The 13,733-nt window shown below is 31.0% G+C and overlaps 2 protein-coding genes and 1 non-coding gene across 3 annotated transcripts; all 3 read left to right on the top strand.

Annotated features, from left to right (window-relative positions):
- Nucleotides 1-4,070: 4,070 nt before the first annotated feature.
- Nucleotides 4,071-4,150, top strand: TRNAL-UAG (transfer RNA leucine (anticodon UAG)). The gene has a single exon. It is a non-coding gene; the product is annotated as a tRNA-Leu (tRNA).
- A 67-nt stretch (nucleotides 4,151-4,217) lies between these two features.
- On the top strand, nucleotides 4,218-9,226 carry LOC101490465 (uncharacterized). The gene is made up of 5 exons (XM_004494152.3): nucleotides 4,218-4,530; nucleotides 4,618-4,853; nucleotides 7,509-7,621; nucleotides 8,439-8,579; nucleotides 8,730-9,226. Exons 1-5 carry the CDS (start codon nucleotides 4,284-4,286, stop codon nucleotides 8,977-8,979), a joined length of 987 nt encoding a protein of 328 aa, XP_004494209.1. The 5' UTR covers nucleotides 4,218-4,283; the 3' UTR covers nucleotides 8,980-9,226.
- Nucleotides 9,227-10,237: 1,011 nt separating this feature from the next.
- Nucleotides 10,238-11,345, top strand: LOC101490142 (ubiquitin-ribosomal protein eL40 fusion protein). The gene is made up of 4 exons (XM_004494151.4): nucleotides 10,238-10,414; nucleotides 10,511-10,700; nucleotides 10,978-11,044; nucleotides 11,152-11,345. Exons 1-4 carry the CDS (start codon nucleotides 10,312-10,314, stop codon nucleotides 11,176-11,178), a joined length of 387 nt encoding a protein of 128 aa, XP_004494208.1. The 5' UTR covers nucleotides 10,238-10,311; the 3' UTR covers nucleotides 11,179-11,345.
- Nucleotides 11,346-13,733: the final 2,388 nt, after the last annotated feature.

The following is a 13,733-nucleotide window of genomic DNA, read 5'->3' as shown; positions in this document are numbered from 1 at the left end:
ACATTATTCAAAACAATCATTTCTTCTAAGATTCAAATAAAAAATATTATTTATTATTATTATTATTTTTTATTTTACAATATATGAGTAATATTATCTTAAAAAATATATTTGCAGTGATATATATCTTTCAATCATTATATACTATTTATCACATTCTATAACTTACGTGTTTATTTGATAATACAAAAATAAATAGGGTTAATAAAAAGTTAATAATTATAGATTTTTTAAATTAAGTTTATTAAATTTTTAAAATAATCCAAACAATAGAAGCAAACCAATTCGTTATTCCCCAGTTTCATTTAATTCAGATTTTGGGAGAATAAATTATAAAAGTTGAATCAAATCAAATCAACTATTTTTTATTGGTTATAATCATTTTCCATTCAAAAACCAAACCAAAATTTCACACCCCTTCAAACATAATGACTTTTTTTTTTTTAATTACAAAACTGGTATAATTAGCTGTTGTTATGTCAACTCTTAGATTGCAATTTACATGATTCTTTCTATTGTTGTTTTAGCCGAAATTTAAGTGTTGGCGTAGCTTCTTCTTCCATCTAGTGTTTTTAAAATCTAAAGGCTTTCTCGTTGTAATTAAGCATATAAATGCACCTTTGATGAGAGAAGTTACTTGGACTCCTACTCATTGTAATTTGATCATATGTAACATTCGGTCTTCGTGCATAATTAGTGTTATGGAGGCTATTGATTTGTTCTATCAAAAAGTTGCCATAACCTCTAATTGGAGATTGATTGTTAATCGGCAATTATGGCCTTTAAATCTATATACTTCGATTGTTCCTTGCCAACTTTAGAGGGGGAAGCAAGTTATTTGATTTTACAACTCGGTGCATATGTATTTCTGCATGTCATTTTAGTGTGTGGTAGGCATGGTAACGTGACGCGGCAGACGGATTTCGCTTACTCCATACTGACATCCGACTAATTGTGGAAAACTCGCACCTGCCTTCGTTTTATAGTGAGTGTAAAATTTAAATACCCATCAATGCCCGCAATGAAGTTTGGGTTTCTCCATCCGCACCCGCACCCATTCATATATATAAAATTATACATTTAAAAATCATATTTATTATAATAAATATAATTATTAATAATTAATAATAAAATTAAAAAAATATTTTCTATATAGAGATAAAATTATAATTTTTAATATTTTAAAAAATATTAAATATATATATATATATATGTATATACAATTTAAAAATTACAACAATATTATTTGCGGGGCGGGTTCGGGTGCGGGGTGGATATCACCACCCACGACCCTAGGGATGACAATGGGTAGGGTACTATAATACCCGTCCCCATACTCGCGATTTAAAAAAATACTCATACTCGTAGCCTATTGGGTATCAACTTTAATACTCGTACTCTTACCCTCTTGGTACCTAAGTGATCGTACTCATACTCAATACCCACACTTTAACTAAAAAAATTAATAAATATACCCATTGTCGTTGTTAAATTTAAAAGTTATTAAAAAATCTTAAATCCAATCATAAAATATTATAAATCAAAATATTTTATAAGTCAAACATTTCAAATGAACACTCGTTACAATACATATTTAAATATCCAAAATTATATTTTATGAAGTTGCAAGTCATACGACAATATTATTTGAGATAATTGATACAAAATTGCAAGTATAATTATAAAGTCACGATTATTAAGATATAACTATTAGTTATAAAATCACAATTATTTACCTATTTATCATAATCAGATTCTTAAAAAGTTTGCAAATGTTTATCTTTCAATTATAAATATTGTAGTGGTACAATGATATTAATAGATATTAAAACATAAAAGAAAATAATTAATTAAACTAAACAATAATATAATAAGTAAATAAATAATATATTTATATAAGTGTAGGACGGAGTGAGTACTATAGTATCCGTACCCGCACCCGCACCCGCACCCGCTTAATTTTGTGGGTAATTACATGTTTCCATGCCCAGATCCATTATGCAAGTTTTTACCTTACCCATTTTTTTTGCGGGTACCAATTGGGTTTGAGTCTAATTGCCATCCCTATCCAATCCCTGTTTCCGCCTCCAAATTTTAATGTAAAAAAAAATCTGCACCCGCATCCAATTAAAGTGAATTTTCTTCGTTTAAATCAAGCAGATTCGGGTGAGTACCTGCGAGTGCGAATTTTATTATCATCCTAATATTACAGTTTCATATTGATTAAAAATTATATAAGTCTTGTCAAAATATTTGAATATCATATAAATTTAATAAAACTTTTATGTATTATAATCAATTAAATAAAATATATTAAAAATATATATTAAAGACTTTGTTAATATTATTCAAGAGTCTAATTGTGAATGGTTAATCATTAGATCTTGTGGATCTTTAAAGGAATTTTTTTTTAGTGATTTGTATATGACAATCAATCGTAGAAAATTACCGTATAACTCGTTTATTTTGAGTAATCACCTAAATGAATATCTGATTGAGTCAGATAAATATTTAAAAATTTAAATGTGTCCATCGAACTACGAGACATGCACTGAGTCTGCTTGCCAACTATTCTGCATTTAATTTGGTACCATGTGTCATATAAAGTGTACCATGCGTCATATAAAGTGTTAAAAAAAAGTGTATATATAATTAGGGACGAATTTATAGAGGCCCCCATAGGTTGACCTTCTTCCCTCGTTTGTACATATTACTTCATTTCTAATGTAATATATACACACATATTATATAAAAATTATGTATTATATGTTATGTAATAATTTTGTTAATTTTTGTATGTAAAAGCAATTCTAATTTTTATTTTGTGTAAATTTATTAATTTATATGTCCTACAATAATAATCCTATTTGACTATTTTACTTAGATTAAAAATAAATAAATAAAAAGTGAATGATGATTTTATTTTATTATTTTTATTAATTATTTTATATTTTATTATAAAAAATGCATGGAAGTTTCTTTTCCTATTCGTTATGTTCTATTAATTCACCAATCAAATGTGTATTTTGTCTAAAAAAAAACTTCAAAATATATGAAGACATTTTTGAAAATATAAGAGAGATACGAAGATACCAAAACACATAATAGAAAATAATAACTCGAAAAATATCTACATTATATTAATTAAATGATAATTAAAATAAAAATATTAAGTTTTTTGGGCTATCCATTTAATAGACTTATAGATATCTCCCTGCATATCATGTCTTGCGTCATTACAATGATTGCATCAATATACCAGTGAATGAATGCACGTAAAAATGAACTATCGCGTGTTACTATTGTTCATTATAACCGTGGTCCGTGTAAGTTTTTTGATGGTGCATAAGTGAGTATTATATTACAAGTTCGTTTTATGTTATCACACCTTTACATGATTTGATTATTCACACGTGTTGCTTGTGTGTGGTGGTTGCCATTGGCACGACATTCTATGTCACATATGAAGTTGAAAGTTCTTCAGGCCTCCCAGAACATCACGAGTCGGGAGGTTTCTGCTTCGATAATGAGATGCGACAATAGAAAAAATGTTTATGTATTCTGTTTTATTTGTTTAATTTAAAACTATTTTTGTAAAGAAAACATTTTTAGCTTGTTGAATTTAAATTAAAAAAATTATAATTGAATTGAGATTTTATTGATATTGTATTATTTTATTTATTGAATAGAGTTTAAAATGTTTTCAAGTGTATTATAAAACTGTGGTATCATTAACCATTTGAAAATGTCCTTTTATTTACTTGAAAAATAAATTATTCTAATTTTACTAAAAACTAATATAAATCATAATATAAATTATTTTTAGTGTAGGATTTCACACATCGAGCGAGTCATGAACATTAAAAGAATTATTTATTAATAATTGATATGATTTTTAAAACTTTATCAAAAGAAATAAAGAATTATATTATATTTTTATAAAAAAATATGTAAAAAAATTAAGGGTGTATCTATAAAGACATTACCGGTTGTTGAATTTTTTTTTTAAAAGCAAGGCAATCATTTCAACAAATACTATATAAAGCTTTTGCTCGTAGTATAATCGTCAAGACAGTTTGGCCGAGTGGTCTAAGGCGCCAGATTTAGGCTCTGGTCCGAAAGGGCGTGGGTTCAAATCCCACAGCTGTCATTTTTTTTCCTCTTTTTTATTTATTTATTATTATTTCACTAAAATTCAATTAATAAATAGGCTACGAAATCTATACTTGGAATGGGCCATAGCAAAACTAAAAGTGAAAGAAGAGTAAAGCAGAGAGAAAAAAATGGCGGCATCTCTGAGAAACAGAAACATTTATCAGTTGTTCCTCGTAACTCGTTTTCTCAACTCACAGAGTCTAACTCGTCCAAGATGGATTGAAACCATTGCCTATGAAGAATCGCGTGCTCACCCTAACAAACCATACACCTCCACGGCCGTCATCATCCATGGATTTTTGGGATCCAACAGAAATTGGAGATCTTTCTCACGCCAATTATTGGCCTCTCTCTCCAATTCATCTCCCTCTTCGAGTATCTCTCTCTCTCTCTCTGTTTTTTTTTTAAAATGCGAATTCTGAACCAAAATGTTTATGATTTTTTGTTTTGAAATTCTGCTAGATTGGAGGACGGTGACGATGGATATGAGGAATCATGGAAAATCAGCGGAGAAGAAATTGAACCCGCCTCATAACTTGGAAAATACGGCTAAAGATTTGGCTGATTTGGTGAAGGCTGAAGGTTGGTCTTGGCCCGAGGTTGTTATTGGTCATTCCATGGGTGGAAAGGTGGCTTTACAGTTTGCTCAGAGTTGTAGCCGCGGTGAATATGGTGATTCTGTTCAGTGGCCTAAACAGGTTTTTATTCTTCATAATCATATTTCTCGTCTTAGTAATCGTTGAATTAATCAAAATACATTTCTTAAAATAAGTTATTTGGTGGCGTGCAAGTGTAACAAGTTTTGTTTTGCTGTGAATATAACAATAAGCAGTAGGTCATTTGTGATAGTAATCTACGAAGCACATACACAAACATAGGACGTAATCACGTGTAAACAGTGAGATTGATATGTAGACACCGGTAATGACATAAAAAATGAAAGTGATTGAATGTAATCACGAGTGTCAGTGTTGAACTCTAGCCACACTTTCAATATGAATTGTTGGTAGATAGATTTTAATGCTTTAAAATGTGGATACTTGTGGTGCATTAGAATATATTGCTGATGAAAAGTAAATGTAACTTGGCAGAAACTAACAAATCAGGCTTGTGAATTGTGTAATGTGCTAATTAGTAATTGTAACTTGGAAGATACTTGTGCTTTTTTTGGGTAGGTGAGTGGGGGGGAATTTAATTCTTCTTCCCTCCCTCTCACTTGTTTAGACCAAGTTTATTCAGAGTATGTTCTGCATATAGTACGCCTTCAGTATAATCTCAAAGGGTATGCAAGAAAGAGGGAATCTCAGTGTGCTTAAGGATTAGATCAATTGAACTGCAAGAGGATGAGTAGAGATGATGGATCGTGACAGCAGAAAATGACATTGGTGGCCACCTGCAGAGATTCCGATGATCATGTTAGTAAGCATATAGGAGTGATAAGGATGACTGAGAATGAATTTGCACCTCGACTCAAGATGTTATTTTATTTATATAGTGATATGGTCGAGTATCTAACAGCATCATCAGTTATTATGGAGTTACTTGGGAACTTCCAGACAGTTATTCAGTTGTCCGTCATGCCTCTCTCAATCTGTATGTGCTTGGCTATTGAAAACTTCTTACTAGAAATTTGGGAATTGGGCTACCCACCCTTGCTATCAGCCTATCTGAACGCAGTTGAGCTGAGACCAAATCCAGAACACTATGCAACCCATGTATCCCGATCAATAGAAATGGAATCTGTTAATTTATTTAATAAGCCTAATCACTATATTAGTACTCCCTCATTTTCTATTTATAAGCAAAAGTGTTGATGTATTTTGTCCAACTCTCCTAATAGAACTGAACACAAATAGGGAAATTATGAAAAGGGATTACACCAGAGAATATGACCTTTGTATTAATGGTTATAATTACTGAAATATAAAGATGAATGGAGAGAACCTCCTTGAAGAGATGATAATGGAAACTATAACAAAGAGCACACCCTATTACCGAGTTAGGTAAATCCTATTCCCAGTACCCACAATTCCCACTTACACCATTTGATACCCCCTATTCTGTTATCTGTTATCTTCCATATATGGCTTTTCCCCACTCTTTCGAACTCCCTCTATTCTGCTGCTGCCATCTGTCCCAGCAGTTGTTCTTCTATTCCCAACTTCTGCCTCCTTCATAAAAGTAGCCAACTTCTCCATAAGCTTTGTATCTTTAACTCCGTCCCTTTCTTGCTCCATAGGCCCATTACCAGTCTTTTCTTTCCCATTCTTCTGTCTCCTACGATACACATGTACTATAGGTTTATCACCATGATACACGTGTACTGTAGATCTATGACCTCCTAAGGGAAATAAACCAAGTATTTGACGAATAAAATTGTCCATAACCAAAAGGGAACACAATGGTTAATATAGCCCTATACATGTGATATCAACCAGCATCTTGATGAGAAGTGTGACAGGAACCAATTTCTGGTATGTGACAGCAGCTTATAGACTCAAGGAGTTGGTATGACAGCAACCAAAACCAGCATCTTAGTACATGATCAGCAACAGCCTGATTATGCAGCAGCCTATGGCCAAAAATAATGTTCGCCCACAAGAGTTGGCCTAACAGAAATCAGCCTATTGCAAAAGTTGCCAATAATATGCAACAGCCTATTGCAAACTATAGCAACAAGTTGTCTTTGCGGGCATAAAAGCAGTGCCAACAGCTCTGTTTGATGTTCCTTGGTCATCTTGTGATTGCTTCATCTTTTATCATACTAATAAATTAAAATGCATATCTTCAGAAAAAAGTGGTGCTAACTGAGAAAAACAGAAATAGTGCAAAAATACAGCAACAAGTAAAAAGTGCAGCCCCAATTTGTTCTTCAGCAGCAGGATACAAAAATCATCAGCAATTAGCAACTGCTGACCCAAAATAGCAAACACGACATGCAGGGCACACTGCAGCATCTTTGAAGAAACTCCCAAAACCCAAATAAAAAGTTAGACCCCGACAAATTTTTTACGGCCAACCCAATTGATGACTTGTGAGTTAACAAATATATATATCAATAAAATTTAAGAAACATACAATATCCCCAGTATGCTTTTCATTCTCAGTCTTCTTCTCAGATTTTCTATGCCACAGTATTTTTCCATTTTCAAGATTTATTTAATTATAGATTTTAATTTGAAGCGTTTTTTGTATAGAAATAGGACTATGGCCTTTGTATGTTGCTTACAAGTTACGACAACTGTCTAGTGGATTGCATGTTACCCAAGTGCTTATATTTTTCACTGCTCAATACTACATTTCCAGTTCATTATTTATAAGAATTATCTCCTTCTATCCCTGCTGAAGAACAGCTTTGGGTATTGGATTCTGTCCCGGGAGAAGTGAACTTTGGAAACAAAAGCGATGAAGTCCGAGATATTTTAATGACTTTGGAAAGTTTACCGTCGGAAATCCCATCTCGAAAGTGAGACTCTATCCCTGAACTATTCTCTTACATGTTTGTACTAAGGTTGATATTAGGCCAATAATCATTTTGCTGCATGTCTTGATATTATGTGTGGTGTACACTGTACAGTGGTAGTCTACAAATGGTTGCTAGACATTGTAAGTAAAAAAATTGAGTTTAAGTAAATAAACTGTACAGTGGTGGTCAATTCAACGCTTTTGCTCATAACTTTTGATGTTAAACCAAATCCTTCCAAGTATGCATTAAATACCACCCACTGTTTTTTGAAAGTACCATGATATTGGTTATGGTGACAGGGTACGGATGACATGAAATTTAATGTGTATGTATACGATTATACGTTTCTTTTTATTAGATGAACTTATTCAACTTTTGTAGACATCACTCTTTGTATTTCTTATATAAACATTAAATATTTGAATGTTATAATAGACGATTACAATAGTAGACAATCAAGTTATAGTTTATCAAATTCGATAAATAATCTTAAAATCACATGCAAAAGAGCCGTGCATTGCACGATTGATCGAACTAGTTATGTCAAGAAAAGTAGGACATTATAGGTTGTTTCTCCATTTTCTTCTGATGAGGTCATGATCCGATTGTTCTCTAATGTCTAAACAAGTTGATGTCTTGAGTTTGTTTCTCTAATGTTTAAACAAGTTGATGTCTTGAGTTTGTTAAAAGTGACTGTATTTACCTTGTTACTGTCTCCAACTGTAATTGAACACCGTGTTACAAATTTACAATACATGATGCTTCTTTGTTCCTATCTATTTTCCTGTTAGACTGAAATTAATGCACCTCTTTTCAGGTGGCTTGTGAGTCATCTGATGGGACTTGGTTACTCTAAGGCATTGTCAGATTGGATAGGCACCAACCTGAAGAAAGTTGGTGATCATGAAACATGGATATTTGATCTTCAAAGTGCTAAGGAGATGTTCGATTCTTACTGGTAAATGATGCAGATTAACTTATTTTGGGATAAGAAATGAATGTCTTAATAACAGTCTAAAAACTTGTTCTTTGCTATTCCCAAGTGTTTTCTTTGATATTCCTTAATGACCGCAGTGAATTAACAATCCTAATTGTTAAAATTCTGTAGGGAAAAGTCTTATTGGAATCTATTGGAGAACCCTCCACAAGGTATGGAAATAGTAATTGTGCGTGCTGAAAAGAGTGATAGATGGGACCAAGAGGCTATTGAGCGGATCCAAAAACTAGCTAGTCAAGGAGGAAGTGATTCTGTTGGAAAGGTTTCTTTCTGTATTCTTCCAAATGCTGGTCATTGGGTTCATGTGGACAACCCGAAGGGACTTCTTGAGATTGTGGCTTCCAAGATGGAATCCCTTTAGTTCCTGTTTTATTTAAACTATTGGGGTATCCATCATTGAAAATTCTTGTCCCACTGTCCAGGAGTCGAAAATTTGAAAATGAGCAGAAGATGTTGGTTAGTTAGTGATAACGCATTTAATTATATAAATTGATCGGCTTCCAAAATATTACGATAAATTTATTGTACACATGAACATTTTCATTGTACCTTCCTCATTTATAACTTCATAGCCCACCTCATAAATAAATACCCAGAAATTTTCATAATTGTCATTTTTTTCTTACGAGTCATCTTTGATTATTTTTATATGCTTATGTGTAGTGAACTATGCATAGAACAGATGATTTTTTATATTTGGTTCTTGTTGACTTGTACTACTGTTTCGGTGTTTTCTATGGAAAATTTCCATGACGTGTATATCTTTCTCGGTGAAAAAATTAATATAGACAACTCCACTAATTTGGTCTAGTGGTCAAAAATATAAGTGTTAGATTCGACTAATTGACTTTGATTCCCGCCAACTTGAGAGACAAATACATATATTTCTAAGTATTAATGAACTCTAAAGATTTTTCTACTTTAAATTGGGATACCATTCCCTTATTCTAAAATTTCATGACAATATTTATTCTTAAAAATGTTCTAAAAATATTACATCTGAGGTTGCATATTCAATTTTTTGAATATTTAAAATTATAATTGTTAGAAGACTCAAACTAACCTAAAAAGTTATTAGAAGACTCAAACTATTAAAACCATTCACAATTATTTTGCATAATTCTACGTTAGACACGTAAGGCCTTTCTTTTTAAACGAATTACAAACATTTAACTGGTTTGAGAATTGCATTAAACAAAACAACAATATGTTATTTTTTTTTTACAATAAACCAAATATTTAACTTTTGAGTTCCATCCTTTTCACTCCTGAAATCACTTTAAAAGTACACATAAAAAACACAATTTTTGTGCCTTCTAAATGTATTCTTTCAAACAAAACACAAATTTTCATTTTACACTCCAAAAATCGTGAGGTTTTCTGAAAATGTGGCCGGGTAAAAGTTGGGTTTTCCTCATAACGAAGAAATTAAATTTTTTATTTGTTTAAAAAAAAAAAAAAAAGTAAAATGAGTAGATAGAATGTGGTGCAGGGGTATAATGATAGGGTTATAAAAAAAGGCATTTACTAAACGGACCGGCACATTTTGAAGGCAATAGCAGCCCAACAAGCAGAAAGCCCATTTATGAAGTAAATTTTGTTGGATCCTAAACCCTAGAAACGCTGAATATAAAAACAGTGACCATATCATCTAGACAACTGAGAATCGAGAGAGGTTGTAAAAGCGGCAAAGATGCAGATCTTCGTCAAAACCCTAACTGGGAAGACCATCACCCTCGAAGTCGAGAGCAGTGACACAATCGACAATGTCAAAGCCAAGATTCAAGACAAGGAAGGTAGCATGACTAACCCTAATAATGTATTCATTGCCTTTTCCATAATCTGATTCTGATTTGTATTCAAACTTACGCTCATTTGAATTAATTAATCAGGTATTCCCCCGGATCAGCAGCGTTTGATTTTCGCCGGTAAGCAGCTTGAAGATGGACGCACCTTGGCCGATTACAACATCCAGAAGGAGTCAACACTTCATCTTGTTCTCAGGCTTCGTGGTGGTATCATCGAACCTTCTTTGATGGCTTTGGCTCGCAAATACAATCAAGACAAAACCATATGCCGCAAGTATGATTCTTCATTTCTCATATCCTGTTATTATTTTATATTGTTTTTGATTTATGTTTATGGGACTATAACTTAGCCCCTTTTGTTGATTCAAAGTGCGATAGGGGTTATAATTGTTCCCTATATTGATTTCCATCTCTTACTTTATTAGCTGGATTCAAATACTTTCAGTTGATTTTCTCGATTTGGTACATTCTAGATTTGTTTTTCTTCAATGCATAGTTTCAAATGGTTTTGTTTTTTAATTGCCCAAATATGTTTTGTGATTTTTTTCTAGATGCTATGCTCGTCTACACCCTAGGGCTGTAAACTGCCGCAAAAAGAAGTGTGGACATAGCAATCAGGTAACTGTTATAAAAAATGTCGATTTTATTTTTTGGTTTTGTTTGATTTTTTAAATGGTTCTTATGCTAATGTTTTTCTTTCTTATTGTTGTTTTGTTATTTTGCAGTTGAGGCCAAAGAAGAAGATCAAGTAAACTCTGGTTTTGATATTGTTTTTCTCTTATTGGTGTTTGTTTTGTGAGACCTTTATTTATAAATTTCGTTGTTACTCCCGACTCAACTCAATCTTCTGTTTTGAATGATGTTAAATGTAGTTGGAGTTTATTTTGGTATAAGTGGATTATATTTTTCCGATTACTTATATTCTGTTTCAAGCTTACTGGCATCATTATCTGTAATATGGATTGCCTATAGTATGTTAGTTGTCTTGCACTTCATTTAGGGTAATAGTAACCCATACGAGTTTTTTGGGAGCTTACTGGTCTCGTTTTTGATTTGCATAATATTTCTTTTCCCTTGTTGGAATAATTTTAGAATTATTAGCTTGGTTTAGTCAAAGAACTGCGCTATTGATTTTTCAATTTTAGGAATACCATGATGTTGTCAGATAACATGAAGGTCAACACTGTTACTTGTGTTGTTTCTAGTCCCTTCTATCAGAGTTTTATCTGATAAACATTTTGCGTAACCCCTTGCTTGTTTTGGCTGGTCCGTTCTGTTTTTCTTCTAGGTTTTATGCTACTTGTTATTTCCCTTGTTTGATTTTTCACGATATAATGTATTGAACAAAATCAAAGTAAACTTGCATTTTGACAATAACACCCTCGACACTATATATGGTGTCTAATACCAAATTAACCTTTTTTTGACTTATTATCTAAATGAAACAACTATAGGTTCTTGCATATCTATCTACACACATTCTTGAATTAAATAGCAACCATGTTATTTCTATAATGTCCTGTCTAATGTTATGGAGGATCTAGCAATATTTCTGAGTAACTGTTTAAAATTTATTATTATTTGAGTTCATATTTTTTATAAAATTTAATTTCCTGAATTCTTGTTTTGGTTGTACGGTTATTTTAAAGTTATTCGTCTCATTCTTTTTGAAAGTTAAGTTTGTTGTTTTGTAAATTTTGCTTCCATTGGGAAGGTACTAATTATGGAATTCAAGCCAATTAAATTTAATTAATACTCTTAATATTAAAATTGTATAAAATCAAAATAAAAACACTATAATAAAATTAAAAAAGTGAATATTTTAAATATATTAATCATATTCTTTTTAAATAAAAGTAAAATAGTTACTTTCCTCCACTATTAAGCTCTTCATCTAAACTCTCAAAAAGTGCTCTAATGATTACTTGCATCCTTCTAATATTAAGACTTGTATTAGCCTTTGCTTCGATCTCCAAAATATGTTTGTATAGTACATTTTTCACCTTATTAACACTATTGTCAAATATCCCTCTTATTGCTCAAATGTTCTCATGACAACATTCATAAATAAATGGGTTTCAAATCTATATTTTAGGCAGTGTATAATTTGGACATGCCAAAAGAATAGTCCGGTCGATCTCAGAACAATTTCATTGTATTCACATATTATTGAAAACCTATTCCAATGGTGTCGATGCATTTGTATATCTTAGCAATTTTATAGTTTCTCATCTATACGATAAGGTCTGTTTATTACGGTGATTTTTTTTATAAAAATATAACTTTTTTAAAAAATAAAATAAATTATTGTTGTAAATTTTCATCTAAAACCTTTTCAAACAGAAAGAGAATTTGAACATTATCTTAATATTTTTTTAATGAGAAGTTATTTAGTGGGATACTAGTCTACGGTTTGGCAAGTGGGGATTGATTTCTCCCTACAGCCTAACTTTAATATATATACTTTTGTAATTGTATATTATTAATATATATACTTTTGTAAGTGTATATACTAACTCCACTCTTAATTTCTCCCTGCCACCACATCTAGACATGAGTAAGGATTCTCTACCTTTGAATCTCATACTTTTGGTGATTTTGTATCTATTTTTTTCTTTATTAATCATTCTCTACCTTTGAATTTTATATTTTTGGTGATTTTGTATCTATTTCTCTTTTTATTAATCATTCTCTCTCGTCTAAATAATTTTAAATAATTTTTAATACTTAATTTTAATTATCAATTTTACTCCAAAATACATCAAAGTCACCCCTCACTAAAGGTAGAGAATCCATTTCCTCTAGGCATTGGCCAGACAGTTGTCTTCTTACTCATCTTTTTTTTTTTTTTATTGAGTGTGAAAGTTAAATCTACAATTCAACCAGCAATATAGTTTAAATTTTCCCATACTCATTCATATATATATAATAAATTTAAAAGTTATATTTATTATAATAATAAAATTAATTAATTATTATATAATAATAAAATTAAAATGATAATTTTTATAAAGAAGATATTATAATTTTTAATATTTAAAAAAATATTAAATATATTATATAATAAGAATTTAGAGTTGAGATGAAGTGAATAAGAATTATATAAATATATTAAAAGTAAAGATGAAGTGAATATCAAAACATATTTCATCATTCAAATTGAGTTGAGATGAGTATGATCAGATTATGTTGTCATTTCTAACTACAATTCTCTCTCTCATTTCATTTTTCTATTTTCAACGTCAACAAAAGAAAGAAAATGCAAATAAAATATTATTGTCAAAACTAAATATAAATCACTTATCGA

The sequence above is a fragment of the Cicer arietinum genome, chromosome 3, assembly GCF_000331145.2.
Source record: "Cicer arietinum cultivar CDC Frontier isolate Library 1 chromosome 3, Cicar.CDCFrontier_v2.0, whole genome shotgun sequence".
NCBI classification, from domain to species: Eukaryota; Viridiplantae; Streptophyta; class Magnoliopsida; order Fabales; family Fabaceae; genus Cicer; species Cicer arietinum.
The sequence above is the reverse complement of the archived record's forward strand: the minus strand, read 5'-3'. Positions and strand labels throughout refer to the sequence as shown.